We start from the raw sequence: 18737 nt of genomic DNA on the forward strand, positions 1-18737 counted from the left end.
CCCACAAACTTTTATGTTGGGTTGTTGTCTTGTTCCTGCTATAACAAAACACCATATAAACTGGGTGGCTTACGGACAACAGAAATTTTTTTTCTCCCAGTTCTGAAGACTGGGAAGTCCAAGATCAAGGTGCAGATTGGGCGTGTGGTGAGCACCTATTTCTTGGTTCATAGCCAGATGTCTTTTCACTGCAGCCTCACATGGTAGCGGGAATGAGGGAGCTCTCTAAGGCCTCCTTTATAAGGGCACAAATCCCATTCATGGGATGGGATTCATTCATTCATGAGGGCTCTATCCTCATGACTTAATCACCTCCCAAAAGCCCCACTTCCAAATATCATCACGTTGGGGAGGATTAGGTTTCAACATATGAGTTTTGAGGTCACACAAACATCTAGTCTATAGCAGTTGTCATTATCATTCATTTGAATATATTCTCTGCTTTCTCTTGTGATTTCATCTTTGTCCTGTGGGTAATTTAGATGTAATTTCTTTAGTTTTCAAATATTAAGGAACTTTCCATTTTTGTCATGTGTGTCCTTTCACACAGCGAAAAGTTCCTTTTTTTTTTTTTTTTTTATCTCTGATAATACTCCTTGTGTGGAAGTCTGTGTGGTCTGATAGTAATACAGCAATGCTCATTTTCTAATGCAAACATTATCTGTGCTTCATATTTAAAGTGAGTTTCTTATGAAAGCATATAGTTCTGTCATCTTTTTTTCTTAAATCTTGCCTGATATCCTTTGTCTTTTAATTGAGGAATTTAGTCCATTTACATTTTTCTTGTGACTATTGATACCGTTGAGTTTAAGCATAATGTGGGTATTTATGTTCTTTTTGTTTTGTATGTCCTTTGTTCCTCTGTACCTCCTTTCCTACCTTCTTTTAAGTGAGCTATGTATTTTTAGTATTTAATTTTATTTCCTCTATTGATTTTTATTTTCAAGTTATTCCTCTTGTGTGGGTGGTTATGTGTTTTTGTTTTCATTCTCTCTTTTTTTAAAGTTATTGCTTTAGAGCTGTGTTATTCAATACATGTGGCTATTTAAATTTTAACACTTGAAATATGAGAAAATAAAAATATGTTCCTGACTATTGTATGGAAAATGGATGAAAAGGATTCAGGACTAGAAACAGAAAGATAAGTCAGGACATTGTTTTAGAAACACTGGCAAATTTTGTGAGGAATTAGTAACTGAGTTTAGGGGAAATGATAGGGTTGAGAGATAGTGGGGAGGTAGAATCAACAAGAGTGGCTAATAAATGGAATAGCAGATGAGGAAGGGAGAAGGCCAAGGGACTCTTAAGATTTCTAGCTTGGGCAAGCAAATGAATGATAATGCCATTAACTGAGACAGGGAATATAGATGGGGAGTCAACTTTGGGGGAAGGTGAAGGGTTTAGTCTTAGAGATCTTGAGAATCAGATGTTTTTAGGTATTTCAAGACGGATTGGTAGTAGGCAGTTGGCTACATGGGTCAAGAATTTTGGAGAGCTATCTAGTACAGAAGAATTTCAGATTTTCAATTTAAATATTGGCGTAGCGAGTATATAATATCACCATGGTAGTATTATAGAGTAAGAATACAAAACTCTGGGTATCACCTGCATTTTTTTTGAGAAAAAGAGACTTTAGACAGAGTTTCTGGGTAGACGGGAGGAAAACTGGCAGAGAGTATGTTATTGAATACAAGGGAATAAAAAGTTATGAATGAATTGTTAAGTAACAACAAAAGATTTTCTAGGCAGGTGTTATATAGATTATATTTGGCGAATTTGGCTCAGATCCACTTTTCTAAGAAGGAGCAAAGTGCTTTGAAAATTATTCAATGCTTCTATGTTTTAGACTCCATTCATTTATTGACTTTATCTTTTCGTATTTATTTTATCCTGCTGTGCACTAGGCAGTCTCCTAGGGATGGGAGATATAAGGATAAATAAAAGTTAGTTTGTGCCATACTCTTTCTGTCAAATAAAGGCATGTAAACAAATAATTAGAATCCAGCTGTAAAGGTCAACAAGTAACAAGAGGTTTGCAGGAAGTGCTGCAGGAGACTAAAAGAACCCTCAACTCTTCTGTGCCTTTCAGATACTAATCTTTTTGCCCTTTTCCTGCTTTTTCACCCACATGGCCTACAAAGCTCAGCTCAAACATCATTCTGGAAACTTTATTTGACTTCCTTGTTTACTTTACTTAATACTTTAAGAAAAATGGTGACTCATATTGGACTGTGCATCTCCAAAGCAGTCACTGAAAAAAAAAATGTGGGGGGAAGGGGTGGGAAAAAGGGATTCTTTGCAAGAGATAGTAATTACTAAAAGATCCATCAAGGTTAACCAAAAACATTGATGTTTTGGGGATTTTGGAAAGGCTATAAGTTTCTATCTGTTTAACTTTTCAGTAGCTTGATATGACTCACTGTGAGAGATGAAGAAATTAGTGCTTTCAACTTCTTTGCACTTTCCTTCCCTGCCCCACCTGTTTCCTGATTTTTCCGTTGGAATTAGTTGTCACTGTAACATTTATATATCTTCTGTTATCTAATTCATGTATTTGTTTATTCTCAGTTTAGTATTTAAATGGATTCAGTTCTCACCATCATCTCTTACATCACGGTCTCTGCGTAAGAATTCTTCATTTTTATTTCTCTCTCGGTTGGCTGGATTTCATACTCAAGTAGTCTTCTCAAGAAGGGCTAGGTAGTCCCTGAAGCCTTCTGTACTGTCTATCTCTCACCTTATAATAATACTTAAATGACAACTTGGCTGGGCATAAATTTCAGTAGGTCATACTTTCTTTCCCCTGAACATGTTGGCATTTCTGTCTCCTAGAATTATGTTAAAACAGTTTTTTTTCCTTATGACTACTTTTTTTTTCCCTTTTTGAATCAGAATTGAAGCTTTCAAAGAATCTACATGAGTTCTGTACCTTTTCACTTACTGACTTCAGAGAATTATTACTAGAAGAACAACCACAGCTATGATGCTGTGATGTTAACCAGCGTATTTCAGGAGTATTAATCACGTATCTTTGCTTTTCTTTCTAGAGATAATTGACGACCTTGCCAACCTAGTGGAGAACACAGATGAAAAACTTCGCACTGAAACCAGGCGTGTGAACATTGTGGACAGGAAGTCCACCTCTTGTGGTAAGAGACCGCTGTCGTTACTGCTTCTCTCATGGCTTGAGGATTGACTCTGCTTTGAATGAATTTCTGTTGTCTAATCACTGCAAGGATTTGGTTGGTCTTGTAATACAGGCAGTGCCATTTGATGAAGCATTGAATTTGCTAAAGATGCTTAAATCTTGTTAAAATGAAATTTAATTGTGTGGAATTCAGAGGGCATTTGTTGCCTTTTTTTTTTTTTTTTTTTTAGTTTAAAAGAAGAAACCTTTCTGTATGTTTATGTGGATTATTGGTTTGGGAAATTGTATAACATTATACAGGTTGGTGGGTTTTAAAGGTGATCTCACTTGCTTTTGTGCCTTTTTTTATACCACAAACTTAATTGTTGACCCTTGAGCTGCAAAGCAGTTAAGAGCCCAGTTCTGAAGTCTGACTGAGTTCAAATCCTATATTTGGTGATGTTATGTTTGTGAAGTCACTTTACCACTTGATACCTTATATGTAAAATCGGAATTCATATGCCAAGATAAGAATCACTTGGCGTACTTGCTGAAAATACTGATTCCCAGGCCCTCCTCTAGAGATTCTGATTGAGTAGGTCTAGGGTGGAGTTCAATAGTGTTCATTATTTCACGGTACACCAAGCAGTTCTGATTCAGGTACTTGTTATTCTGCAGAATTCTGATGCGGGTTTTTGTGAGGTTTAAATCGTGTATTTCCTGTGCACAGTGCCTTGCCCAGATGTAAGCGATGATAAATGGTGGTGACAGCAGGAGTAATCACGGTGATTGTCATTTGGTGCTTCATCTCACAAAGGTGTACTAAGTTTATAAAGCTAATATCTTTATTCAATATAGAATTACAATACAATAAATAACGATCCGAGCATATGCTTTGCTTAACTTTTAGCCTTTTTCATATGAAAATGCCATAGATACTCCTAATCTATCCAGTTTTAGAAACTCTTGCAAGGGTCCCCTGAGATGTGTAGCTTGAGACATGTTACCTTCCTTGCTTGCGTTTGTTGATTAAAAGAGAATCTAGAACAATAGGATGAGAGTAGTCTGGATAGATACAGACTCTGGAAGCTCAGAAGAAGTGGAACCCTGCGGGGCCTACTCACTACCCTTTGACCCTTTATCACCGCTGTCCCGCCGTCCCACCAGCAGTGCTCGCCATCGGTTGCCAACCCACTCTGTGCTTCCCCTCAGTTTTGTTTTACCAGTCCTTCCATGTGACTTCGTCAATAAAGGCTTTGTTCTCTACACTAGATCGTGAAACTTCTAAGACTAGAGATGTGAGTTCGCGCCCACCTCTCGTTACCTGAACCTTAGTTTCCGTGCTGTAAGAAAGTGGATAACCTGGTCGTCAAAATTCAGATGAGTGGGCTCTGGAGCCTATACTCGCGCCCAAGTTCCGCCGCTCACCAGCTGTCTGACTTCGGGAAAGTCTCAACTCCCCTTTGCCTTGGTTTTTCCATCTTTGAAGTGGGAGTGATAATTGTATAGACCTCACAGGATTGTTCTGTTGTGAGAAATAAATGAGTGATGAGTGAGAGAAATATATATCACTTAGAGCAGTGTCTGGTATATTGCATGCAGTGAGCAAGTATTAGCTACTGTCATTTTATGTCCAAAGTAGGAAGAGTCTTCACAATTAAATGACAGCTTTCTTGAGGTCTTTTTTTATATTCTAAGCAATCATGTTGCTAGTCATGCTATGAATGAATATATTCATAGACATATGTGTTTATATTTGCAACATGGTGGCACATTTATCATTCATAAAATCATAATGCAGAATGTTTCTTGTACTGTTGCCAATTTCTTTATTTTATAGTCTCACCTAGTGTTTAGTATTTATACCCAAAAATGTCCATAACATCTTTTAAGCTGGACTCTTAAGTGTTTAATTTTTTTGAAAATAGAAGAAATTCAGAAACACCCAGAATTACTGAAATATATATTTTTAAAACTTGTATCTTAAAATAAGTTAACTATAAATTTATCTCATGCCCTATTTTTATTTTTTCAAAGACAGCTTTATTTTATTTGATTTGATTTTTTGTATTTGATTTTTTTTTTCAAAATATGAGGGTACAAATGTTTTTGGCCCATTTATATTTAATTACATGTATATATACATTATGTGTAAAAGAATTAATACAATGATTTGAAGGGAGAAGTACAGCAAGCAGTATAGCAGTGTTAAATAGATACTGGGGGAAAAACGTCTTTATTCTTTTAATGGAAATACTTTAGAGAGAATTGTTTCTCTTGTCCCTTCAATTTTTTTCTAATATTTATTTAACAGTTCCATCAATATTATAGATCAACAACCAAATAACTATACTTATATAATTTCTAATACTCAGTACCTTTAAAGGAAAATTTTTTGCATTTTTGTTTTTTAAAGGGAAATTTGAAGTTATATATGCATTTGTTGACATACAGTGCTGAGTTTTACATACTGAGGGAGGTTCAGCATGTGGTCTCAAAAGCTGTAGAGAGGTCAGACTTTATTTAAAACACTCAGTGATTTCCTTCTAAGTCTTTAACTGATCAAAATTAAGCCTATAGGCTGGGCACGGTTGCTCATGCCTATAATCCTAGCACTTTGGGAGGCCAAGACTGGAGGATTGCTTGAGGTCAGCCTGAGCAAGAGCAAGACCCCATCTCTACAAAAAGTAGAAAAATTAGTGGAACGCAGTGGCAGGCACCTGTAGTCCCAGCTACTCAGGAGGCTGAGGCAGGAGGATCTCTTGAACCCTGGAGTTTGTGGTTGCAGTGAGCTATGATCACACTACTGTACTCTAGCCTGGGTGACAGAGAGAGACCCTGTCTCAAAAAAAAAGAATTAAGCCTATGAACACAAGGCATAATGTGGAATTTACTGAGTAGGTTAGCAGCCTTTGGCAAAATTAGCCTGACTTTTTTTTTTTTAATTTGCATTATGGTAAAATATATGTAAACATAATGTTTGCCATTTTAACTATTTAAAAATGTGCAGTTCAGTGGCATTAAGTACATTTTCATTGTTGTGCAACCATTACCACCATCCATCTCCAGAACTTTTTAACATCCCAAACTGAAAGTTATTCTAAACAACAGTCCTCATTCTTCCCTTCCCCAGCCCCTGGGTAACTACTTCTCTAAGAATTGGATTCTTCTGGGTATCTCCTTCTATATGTGGGATTGTACAATATTTATCCTTTTGTATCTGGCTTGTTTTACTTAGTTTAATGTCTTCCAGATTTATTCATGTTGTAGCATGTATCAGAATTTTATTCCTTTTTAAGGCTGAATAATATTCTATTGTATGTATATACCACATTTCGTATATCTATTTCTGTCAGTGGACATGAGTTGTTTCCTCCTGTTGGCTATTGTGAGTAATGCCACCATAAACACTGGGATACAAACATCTGTGTAAGTCCTGCCTTTTTTGTGTATATACCCAGAAGTGGAATTGCTGGATAAAATGGGAATTCAATGTTTGAGTTTTTAAGGAACCACCATACTAACCTGACATTTTGTTTTGCTTCTAGCCTCTAAACTCTTAGGTACTTCCAAGTATTTTCTTTTTAAAAAATTTTAAAAATCTGATAAAGCCTGTTTGCAGACAGAAGTTGGGGACTTCTCTAGCCTAAGAGGGGCAGGCAAGTGGGATGGAAATGAAGGCCCTAGACCTTCCCAATTAGTAAGTGCAATGAGAGACCCTTGTGACACTAAACTGGGGCTTCAAAGAGCTATACCCTCAGAGTAAAAGTGAACCAGAACTGAACTTGCCCTTGGGGAGTGTGGCAGCCTTGGCACTGAGCAGAATAGGAGAAGAAAAAGAAAGGGGAAAAAATACATAGCTTCTGGAAAGCTGTAGTCACAGAAAGGCCCTATGTGAATTTGCACCCTGGGCATACATACTCAGGGCGAGCCAAGGAACATCAAACCTTGAATTTGTTTTGAGGCAGATTCAGCTGTTATAGCTCCAGGTGCCTGGCAAAAACAAATGAAATGCCTTTCTGGAGGAAAATGTATTTATCCCAGGTCTCTAGGAATTGACCGAAACTAAATTTCCAAGGGCAATGACCAGCACACAGTCAAAGATAACCTAGCATACATGGAAACAGCCCAACATGAGCAAGGAACAACAATAGACTGTGGAAACCAATCTGCACAAACTTGCAGTATTAGAATTCTCAGACATGGATCATAAAATCAATTATACTTTTTAAAGAAATAAATGACAAACTTGAAAGCATCTTGAGAGAATAGGAAACTATAAAAAAAAAATGGGAAATTTGATAAGGGACCAAATAGAACTTCTAGAAATAACAAATAACTGAGATTCAAAACTCAAAACTGGCTATATTTGGTACTAGCAGAAGAGAGAATCAACCAGAGGACAAACCAGAAAAAAGTAAACCATATTCCCTTTCCATAAATGCTGGCATTTTGAAGAGGATATCCAAATGCCATGGCAGTTAAATTACAATCTTAATAAGAAAGGCATTTGAGGGGCAGAGAGTCCAAGAGCCTCGAGTCATAGCAACGAGTTAATCACCTGCTCTTCTCAAGTGCAGGGCTGAATTGATCATTTTATGTGTAAACACATACACAAACGTAATGAAACTGCAAGCAAGGTGTAGTTTAACTGTTGGGGGATGGGGTGGGAATTAAGCAGCTCATTCAAGTGCAACTCGATTACTGTTCCCATGGCACTCCATTACTGTTTAACCAGGAGGACTTGCGTGAGGTGTGGAGAGCAGCGGCACATCATCATTTTACACAAAGGAGTGCAGAAATAGGTTGTGAACCATGAAATGGCTTTTTGTTTCGCTACCCTCAGCATATCTTCTTCAATGATCCGCTATATCAGCCATAAATGCTTGAGCAGTAAGGGCATTTCTAGTTATAAATACAGAGCGAACTGCAAGGGGGCCACACAAGAAAGGCCTGGTGATGAATTTGTTTGTTCAGTTCTTAACAAGGGATTCAAGCACCTCTTTGTGAACCTTTCACTCAGGAGCCCGGCTTAACAAGTTTTTACTGCGATCTTTTTGGTGTTTTTCCTCCCTTTTTCTTCTCCCAGCCCCACCTTAACGATAGCATCAAGGAGAAAACAATATTGATTTTTGCTGGCTTCTAAAGGCAAATGAGACTGATAGTTTCCATTGGTACCTCTATATTTTCAGATCTGTTACTTGTGTTAAGGACATTTACATGAAAGTAGGATCTTTGTAATTGCAGTTTAAATATTCAGTGTGCCTGGTCCTCATTAGAATTCAAAATAGAGCCTTGTCTGAGTCTGAGGGAGGGAGCAATTGTGAAAGACCAGACTGAGAATTCTGAATGGCTTGGTGGAGGGACAGTCTTACTTCTCAGCATATTGACTATTATGTGATGTTGTCTAAGCGTTATTTATTGTGATTTTAGCAGTGTCTCAGTGATATGGTTAGAAATCAGCCCAACTAACATTGCCTTAATGCCGTCTCAACCCAGAACCGTTGGCTTCGCCTTCAGCTCAAGTGCCCTCAAAGTGCCACTTTCTCAGGGGGTGGGGCAGGTCAGTGGTTAAGAATAGTAAGTACAGTGCACCATCAGTGTGGCCTCAGACAGACCTGGGGCACAATTTGGGCTCTGCCACCTACAGTCTGGGTGGCTGGGAGAGCTGCTTGCCCTCTCTAAGTCTCCATTTCCTTTGCTATAAAATGAGGCTAGCAATTAATAATACTACACATGGTCATTCCGTAGACTAAGAGAGAATAGTTAGGTGGCATGGTGCCCAGTACTAGGGTGTCCTCTATAAACACCAGCTGTGTTAAAGCATAGGTTTAACCTGGTTGCTGAGGGAGCCTCCTCAGTAGATAAAACTCGGAGGCTCTTTCTTCTGTGCTAAGCCAGCGTAGAGGGCCTTTAAGGAACATGGTGATGACAGAGTAAAGTGAGTAGGGATATGTTGGAGCTATGAAGTTAGCATCCTCATTTGATTAGAAATAGATTTGATTTAAAAAAAAAAACCTAAAATTTGGAATTTTGTGGCTGAAGGCCGTTATCAACCATGAAATTAGTAGATGCCACCTCTAGTGCATGTGCTAATGGTGGTGATGTCACCTTTGTATATCCCTTCCAGTGGAAAATGACATTAACTATGTGTTTTCCACTCTCTTACTCAACAACAATCAACACAGAAGACTTCTGTGACCAAAGGTGTGTGGGCATTTCTCCCCATCCACAAGCAAACAGTCAGTTCTGCAGCAGATACCAGCTGGGTGTTCTCCAATCCATCTCCATTTAGACGCTATCTACCTGGAGCATAGTGTCAGATCCCACAGGGTGAGGGCTCAGTCAGTCCCACAAGGCTGCCCTCCACTTCTAATGCCAATCGCAAGCCCCGAGTTGCTTCACCTCTGCTTCTGACTGACTGGCTATAAATTGGGAATCCCACGACCCAAGGTCTAGAGTAGTTCCTAGAACTCAGGAAGACACTTACTTAAGTTTACTGGTTTATTAAAAAGGATATTACAAAGAATACAGATGAAGAGACGCATAGGGTGAGGTATAGAGGAAGGGGTGCAGAGCTTCCGTGAGACATGCCACTCTCCGGGAACCTCCATGTGTTCAGCTGTCCAGAAGCTCTCCATACCCCATCCTTTTGGACCTTGTATGGAGACTTCATTGCATAGACATGACTGAAGTATGTGTAACCATGTAGAAATGTGACTGGACAAAAAGGTTATGATCTAGTACTAACAGACTGAGGGCAGAAAACCCAGCAAGGCCTTCAGATTCTTCTAGGCCTCTCTGTGCAGCATTTCTTCCTTCTAGGTATGGGGCAGGAAACCCTTCGGAAATAAGGGTCTCATGACTTGTACTCAGATAAGGTAGGTCAGAGAATTTCTTTATGGCCGGCTCTAAGAAAGGCAGGGGAAGATTAGAGTACGTTTTTAGCTTCTAAGGCCTGCCTTGGGGAGAAAAAGGAGTGGGCGAAAGGAGGGCAGGAGGTCAGAGATTCTGTTCTCTGAAGCCTGAAGTGCCACAGTATTATAACAAGTGCGACAGGAGTTATGAACCAGGAACTGTGGACAAAAACCTATGTATACATATATCATAATATCACAGCCCTAGACATGCTTTTTCTTATATTAGCTCTTTTGAACCTTATAAAACATAGGTAAGAAACTGAGTTTGAAGTTGTCCAGTTTATTTAACAGACCTTAGAACTACTTTTGTCTCTCAGAGAATTATTTTTAAAACCCTATCACAAATATAACCAATTAATCTGGAGCAAAGAAATAACTGTGCAGTTTCTTTTATTTATGTTATTGTTTACCAAGAAGCTTTCTTCTTGGCTATTATTTCTTTACTTTCTTTCTTCCCCTTAAATCGTTTGTCGAAGTAAGCTAGTTAAATTCCTCCACCTCCTTTTCCTTTACGTATGTGTGTGTGTGTGTGTGTGTGTGTGTGTCTCCGTACCGCCTGTGCCATCCTTGACTCAGTCTCGATGGAGAAACGCCCTGTCCTCCACCAGTGCGTGTCTGCCTTCGAGGCCATCTTGTCCTCTAGCGTTTCCATTCATTCATTCTCTTCTCTTTCTTGCCAGCACAGTCACTGGGCAGCATCCGTGTGCCAGGCGCTGGGCTGGGAACCGGAGCTAACAGGTAGATAGGATTTAGAGTGTAGAAGAGGAACACATGGTGTAATCATGAACAACTGCAGCTAGTGCAGGCGAATCTCAGGCAGCCTAGGGCTCAGAGGTTTCCAAGAGGCCACAACACTGGAGCAGAAGTCTGAAGAATGAGTAGGAGAAGCTGCTTCTGAGTCTGGTAAAGTGAAAACCAAAGCAAAATTAGCAGAGTGTATATACTGTGGTCCCATTTAAGGAAGGGAGTAGGGAGGGAGGAAAGGAGGGAGGAACAGAGGCCTGTATGAGCAGTGTTTGTTGGAGCCTGAAGAGAGGGGTAGAAGAGAGGACGTAGTCACCCTTGGTGACTTGGGAGTGGTGGGCGCGGACAAGGCATGGAGCTGGGTGACAGAATTACCAATGTTTTCTTTCTATGTCTTCAGAATATTTTACAGTAAGCCTACATTACTTTTGTGATTTAAAAATTAAGGAAAATTGAGAATAAATAGTTCTATGCTTAATATTTTGGTACTTCTTGTCTTTTTTTCTACAAATAGTGTTTTTTTTTAACAAGATTATGATAATACTGTATATTTAAACCCTTATTTTTTTAAATGTTTTGTTATAAGCATATTTTACTTTGTAATTAGTACCATTTTACCAAGTAGATGTGCTATTATTTGCTTATGTACCCTTGTTTGGGGGCCCTAGCTTATCTCCACATTTTGCTATATGAATAATGGGGCATTACATCCAGAGAGTTGTTTTATTTTTCCATGTTTAGGATTTTTTTCTCTCAGGTAGGATTTTGATTAGGATACTTCCAGGTGCCAGAATCAGAGACTAGCCCTGGGCTGCCTTGTAACATGGGGCCCTGATTGGAAGGTTATCTGAGGCCCAGAGAAGTGACAGCTGGCAGGCCAGGGGACAGAGCTGCCGTCTCAAGCCCAGAGAAGCCAAGTGACGTCTCTGCCTCTCTTGTCCTGTGAAGGGCGTGCCGAGCTGGCCAGGCCTGGCTGCCCAGGGCGGGCAGAGTGAGAACCTGGAGGCCTTGGCATCCTGAGTGGAAGTGACGCGCTGCCTCCTCTCGGAACATCACCTGATGGGAGATCCTTCAAAACAAAAACCAGGCTTCCATCTGGATGTCTGGGGGAAGAAAGCTAAACAAAACAAAACAAAAACCTACATTGTCTATTATAGATGTATTTCAGACCCACGGTGTAGGCAGTGTTGAGCCTTTTGGTATATATTACCAAATTATTTTCCAGTAATGTGTCAGAGACCATCCCTCAGCCTTATTAGTGACAGATTCTTGCTAAAACCCAGTGCCTCCTCTCAGCCTTCTTTGTCCCTGAATACCTTCTGGCATTCAAGAGAGTTCTCTCCAGCAGAAATAGCTCTTCTTCCTTGGTTTCTGTGACCCGGCACTACCCCAAGACTCGTCCTACCACTCCCTTCCTTTGTTCTGTTGTCATTTCTTGAACACCTCTGTTCATGAGGCACTGAGAATAAAATGCCAAAGTTGTCCTGGTCCCTGGCCTCGTGGAGTGCTAGGTTCAACAGGAGGGCAACAAACTCGGGGCAGTGTGATAAAGGCTTTAGCAGAGCTGCACAGGACACTGTGGGAGCAGCTGTTTGGGGCAACTCTTTAGCTCATTTTAGAGAGGAGTGACATGGGCAGGCAAGAGAAAATAGCCTTTCGGGCAGTGGGAAATAGAGAATTGGAGAAGTCACTGGCAACACGGGTTTCTCAAGCAAGAAACAGGAGTGTCTGGGATAGAGGGTGCTTGCCTAAGAGGCATGGAAAATGAAGCTCAGCCATTAGGCTGGGACCAGATCATAGGGGAACCTACGGTGCTAAGTTAGTTTTCCATTGCCTCTTCATTTCTTTTTCTCTTCTGTTCTCTATTGAGGACAGTACTTAGGGCTTGGTCCTCTGTTCTTTATTTCTTGACCCTTTTTTTTCAAGCCACTTCATCTGCCTTCTTGGATGGCTTCATGGGCAACTACCAGTTCTACCTCTCAGACCCAGACCTCGCCCGAATCCCGTGGTCTGCGTCTGCATCAGCTGTCAGCGATTTTCTGTCGACTGCCCATGGCACCCTCTCCGCCTGTACCTGTTCTCGGTGGGCACCTAATCTTTATCCCAAAATCAGCTTCCTCTTTCAGGCCTCCTATTTTTTCAGGCTCAAAACTTCCTTCAGTCCTTCAAATGCCATCAGGGGCCAGACACGAAGCCGTCGTGAATGAACTGTGATTATCTCCAGTGGCAAACTGGAGCGTAAACAGCAGATTTTTACCAAGTAGGGATGCAAGACAAGAACTGCCCGATCATCTGTTCAGTTTTTTTCGGAGAAGCCTGAAATCTGGATCTTTAAGTGAACTCTCCCAGTATTTTAGTGTTGACAATAAATTTACATTTCAAAAAATACCACGTGGGCCAAATAAAACATGTCATAATGCACTACTTTGGGATCCCCCTTTCATAGCTGTCCAGGCAGCCCCTGGGCCTGTTTGTTGTAACTCTGAACTCCCTCTCTTACCTCTTCGTTACTTTCTGTTCCCATTCCGTTTCTGCTTATTTGTCACATTTATGTAGCCATTAAAAACAATAACGAAGTCTATTTATTGGTGCAGAAAAATGTGTATGATTGTCACTTTGATCATATTTACATAAACTGTACCCCCCACAGGGTTGTTTTATATTAATGCAGCAAAGATCTACCCAGCTGCCAATATTACAAAGATAAATAAGATGAAGCTCTCTCCTTAAGGTGTCCTTATTTTTAAAATATGCCTTTTTCAATCAATTTAAAACTGCCCCCTCCAAACATATCTAGAATATTTTAGAAAAACGACTTCACCATGCAAGTAATACTAAGTAGTGAAAATATATAGTGTCAAACTCTTAGGAGACCTGCTTCAGTAATCCAAGAGAGCACTGTGACACTTTGATGTATATATTGGAATTACTCGACATTTATTTCAGGAGCTAAAATGTACAGCTCACAGACCTTCTTTTCTCTTGGCACCCTTAAATATGCACTCCATCCCGTGCCTGTGGTTGTTCATGAAATTCGTATAATGCATGTGTTAAGTGTTTGTGGTCAGAATGTCTTTTACATGTGACCACATCACTGTTGTCTGCTTTGATTTTGAGTTCCTACTGTGGAAAAGCCTATTTCTCTACTAACAGCATTTATTTGGGGAGCGGGAATAGGAGCAGTAAGTTCAAATGTTGTTGCTTCAGCTTAATCCAGGTAAAATGAAGCCTTTGAGAGAAGCGCAAGATTGGAAAACCTTCATTTATAATAGAATGTGACTGATAGGGGCTGACAGCCGCAGAGCGATCACCGTGACCACCCCAGAGACCTCCACGCTCCTTATAATCAGTCAGGAGGCAGTGATTTTTGCTATCATCAAGGGGTCAGAAATGATCACAGAGTAGAATCATTTTTTGATTATTGTTTTTGCTTGATGTGGTTTGGAAAGATGAGGTGTGATTTCTAAGAGCGGTTTCTGTTCTTATTGAGTAATAATTACACTCTGTGGGCCTTGATTGATGCTATTACTGATGTACGTGTTTGTACGTGTTTTCAAAATGGTAATGTTTGCTCACCAATTAATTCATCTACTTTCACCTGCCCTATGGAACCAGCAAATACTGACTAGTTTAGAAGTACTGTCAGTAGTCCTGGGACAGAGTCTGTTTTGCATACTCAAAGTATGCTGCACCGATTTTATTGGTCCCCGTACTTATGGGAGAGAGAGCACCTCAGCACTGCTCAATATATTTCGCTAACCAAGCCTACCTCTTCAGGAGTTCATCATTACGCTGAAGTGGTCCCCATTTATGTACTGATTTTTCTTTTTTATTTGTAAATTGAAATGAAATGAAGCATTGGATTCTAGTTATAACTGAAATTACCCAAGCTGGGTAAGCCTGGGGTGGGGGTGGGGGAAATCACTTTGAGTATGTCTTTTCATATGTAAAATCAATGGCTTAGACCAAGTGGTCTTTGAGGTTTCATCCAACTCTGTCACCCTCCTTCCACACCCCTTTGAAGAGAATTAAACACCACCCTGCACTCACACACACACCAGTAAATCAGATATGAGCGAAGGGTCTGGCTAGACCTTTGCCAGTCTTCTCCTTTCATGCAAGGTGGCGAGGGCCACATTAGATATATACACAGTTAAATCATACTTGGACAGGGCCTTTTACTTAGGTATTGCTGTATTGTTTGAATGCTTTTTGTTTTGGTTTTTTTTGTTTTTTTACAAACATACATACTTTTTCTCATTGGAACAAGACAGAGAAATTTGTTATGGAAGATAAGGGGAAAGTTTGGTGAGTTTTAGTCTGTGTTAGGGTAGGAAAATAGAGGAATGAAGTTATTAAGATTCTACTCCTGGCTTCTGTGTTCAAAGGTAGTTGATAGATAGAGATGCCTTATGTTTTTGTCTCAAGTTGGCATTAGAGCTCTAGGGCTTTTTTTAGTTACATATTTAAAAGTGAGCTGGTAGACATTTTTTATTTTTTGAATAAATTCCCTAAAATTGAAGTTTTTAGTACACATTTCCATGCCTCTCCTCCCTTGAAAATTGTTATTATAAAATGGATTAAACGGGCGGGGCATGGTGGCTCACACCTGTAATCCTAGCTCTCTGGGAGGCCGAGGCGGGCAGACCGTTTGAGCTCAGGAGTTCGAAACCAGCCTGAGCAAGAGCGAGACCCCCGTCTCTACTAAAAATAGAAAGAAATTAATTGGACAACTAAAAATATATAGAGAAATTAGCCGGGCATGGTGGCGCATGCCTGTAGTCCAGCTACTCGGGAGGCTGAGGCAGAAGGATCGCTTGAGCCCAGGAGTTTGAGGTTGCTGTGAGCTAGGCTAACGCCACGGCACTCACTCTAGCCCTGGCAACAGAGTGAGACTCTGTCTCAAAATAAATAAATAAAATGAATTAAATGGAGGTGTGTATGGTTTGTAGGGTTATCAAAGTTATAGTTAATCACAAGTGGATTATCTTCTTGGTGTATTGTCTAAATGGAAATCGAAATATCAGAGCACCTTCCTGACTTTCCAGCGCTTGCTGCTGCGTTTAAGAGGCTCCCTAGCCCCAGCCAGTTACTGGTGTATGCTCAGAGAATGAAATACGGTTTTACTTTAATATCTGCTGTGATGCCCAACGTTGCTTAGAAGAAAACAATAACCATTGTTTAAAAAAATTGAATAGAAGCAAATAAAATTAAAGAAGAAGTTATAATATTTTTAGAAATTATAACATAATAATTAACACCTGGCTGCATCAATTGATAACTCTGTACAGAGCATCTCTGTTGGCCACATTTGTTCTATCCGTGAGTAAGTCCCTACTCCTGCTGTTTACCATGGAGCATACTTCATGCGGTACCCGTGTGAAAGGCCGCTCGATTGCAAAGCAATGCCTGCGGTCCCGAGCATCTGCCCTTGTGACTTATTTTTGGTCGTAATGAAGTAGATGCCCACTTCAAACTGCACACGTTTGAATGAAGGAGGAGGTAGTTTAAGGGAATCTGTGGTATTTAGAAAATAAATAGATAATTCTCCTTTACCGAGCCTCTCGGGAATGCAGTGTCATAAGCCGTGGTATTAGCTTTTAAATAACTTGATTCCAGATGTTGCTGCATTAATGAAGATTTTTATCAGCTCTAGGGATCCATTAATTGGCTCCAACAGAACCTTACCGGTGCCTTGGTATTTGTGGCTTAGCTTTCCTTTCTATTTCAGAGCCAGGCCATAATGACAATTTTCTGTCATCGAACCAGAGCTAAACTCCTTAGAATAATTGATTTGGGGTTCATTTCTAAGTCACTGTTGTTTTTCTCTGCCCATGAGTCTGAACACTAAGGTCAGTTTCTCCAATTAGCAGCGAATTGATCTTAGTATTGGACTTGTGTGTCAGCTGTCTGGGACCCAAGCCTCCTCCCAGAGCAGGCACAGGAGCGCTCTCACCGGATCTCTTTTTCTGCGGCTCTGGAGCTGACGGCTGAGCTCTGGGTGCACAGACGTTACTCAGTCGGGCATGTGTCTCAGGCGTCCTTGGGAGAGCACATGTCTACTGAACAGCCGTCAAGTGTTCTTTGACACTTTGATTTGTGCTCGAAACAGCCCGTGTCTTTCTTTTGGCCCTTAAAGCGGCAGTTCCTTTCAAAATGACTTGGATTTCTGCAAAGTGCTATTTTTTTTAAATAATAAATAATATCTTATTTCTTGAAGATATGGAAATCTAAGATTTTACTTCATTTTGTTGACCTTTTTTCAGGTATAACTTCTTACCTGGAAGGAAAACTGAAAATGGTCACTTCCAAAAATGCATAGAAATGGTAGTGATGGTAGCGTGGCAGTGTGAATGTACTCAGTGTCATTAAGCTGTGCACTTAAAAATGGTTAAGATGGTAAATTTTATGTTATGTGTATTTTACCACAATAAAAAAAGGTTTTTAATTAAAAAATGAATAAATAGGCCGGGCGCGGTGGCTCACGCCTGTAATCCTAGCACTCTGGGAGGCCGAGGCAGGCGGATTGTTTGAGCTCAGGAGTTCGAGACCAGCCTGAGCAAGAGTGAGACCCCGCCTCTTAAAATTAGAAAGAAATTAATCGGCCAACTAAAAATATATAGAAAAAATTAGCCGGGCATGGTGGCACATGCCTGTAGTCCCAGCTACTCGGGAGGCTGAGAGAGAAAGATCACTTGAGCCCGGGAGTTTGAGGTTGCTGTGAGCTAGGCTGACGCCACAGCACTCACTCTAGCCCAGGCAAAAGAGTGAGACTCTGTCTCAAAAAAAAAAAAAAAATGAATAAATACTTGGTATTCCCTTTTCCATGAAATTATGGCAGTTAGAATAATATAATTCCTAAAATTCCTTGGCATCTTCAAAGTATTATGCCATACTGTTCCATATGTTGGGGCTCAGAGAACAATGCCCCAAAATGTGGCCCTTTGGCATGCTGAACTAAAGAAGCAGCCAGCTCAGGGCCTCTCCGACTTGCCCCTCACTCTTATTTTTCAACCTGTCTCTCCCAAAGCGTAGGATGAGGCTGTTCTCTGAAGCTCCCTTATCTGCCTGGAAACCAGACCCACCAAAGAGGAGCACGGCTTCCTTCATTTGCTTCCCTGAAATTTCGTTAACCAGAAAAGATTAAAACTCGTATCACAGAGGAAGTAACCAAAAGTTAAACACCACACCTCAAACCCAGACGAAGTTTGTTGCGAACCATTGCTTGTTCCCAGGTCCCATTCAGTTCCCAAAGAGAATTATTTACTTGCCATTGAAATTCTGCTTCTCTTATTTTAAAACATGTGATTTGGAACTGCCTCCTATGTTTTTTTTGCTTACATTAATTATTTCGTAAGCCAAGTCTTATATTTTTGGCGGCATGTGCTAACTCCAGTTAATGGTCATAATGTGCTTAAATTTAAATATTCCTCCCTCCCCTCATAATAGTGCCTTTATGCCAGTGATGTGACTAAATTCTGGACCTTAGTGGAATTTGTCAGAAAAAGGCCCTTTTGGGAGATAAGTACTAAGTGAACATATTTCCAACCACTTTGTAAAGTGGAGACTGTGATTGTGATATAATTTTATATCTAAAGGGAGGGGTAACAAAGAACCAACTGGAAGGAGCTTCTGCTTCTCTTATGACTGCTTCCTCTAGCACTTGCCAAGCTGGACACAACTTGTTGTTAGCAAATTAGAAGATTTAGCTATAGAAAGGCATACATCGGCTCTTTGCAAAAAAGGAAAATAAAATTACTACTGATTATACCAATAGTAACACTCAAAATAAGCCCAGTAGTTTTACTATCTGATTTTTCTAACATGACATACAAATTGTGTTTATCGACAATGCTCATTTCAAGTAAGCCCAGTCAAGAGTCTTTGGCATTGCTGAATAGCTAAAACTGTTCAGGTTGTAGGCGACCTAAGGCCATAGGAGCCTG

The 18737-nt window shown here is 40.2% G+C and overlaps 1 protein-coding gene across 1 annotated transcript in view; it reads left to right on the forward strand.

Moving 5' to 3' along the window:
* Positions 1-18737, forward strand: part of STX8 (syntaxin 8) — a 261397-nt gene that overhangs the window by 157655 nt on the left and 85005 nt on the right. The window contains exon 7 of the mRNA XM_012655606.1: positions 3048-3149. Coding sequence (XP_012511060.1) covers positions 3048-3149 — 102 coding nt within the window. The remainder of the gene's footprint in view (positions 1-3047; positions 3150-18737) is intronic.

Source organism: Propithecus coquereli, unplaced genomic scaffold, assembly GCF_000956105.1.
Source record: "Propithecus coquereli isolate 6110/MARCELLA unplaced genomic scaffold, Pcoq_1.0 Scaffold482, whole genome shotgun sequence".
NCBI classification, from domain to species: domain Eukaryota; kingdom Metazoa; phylum Chordata; class Mammalia; order Primates; family Indriidae; genus Propithecus; species Propithecus coquereli.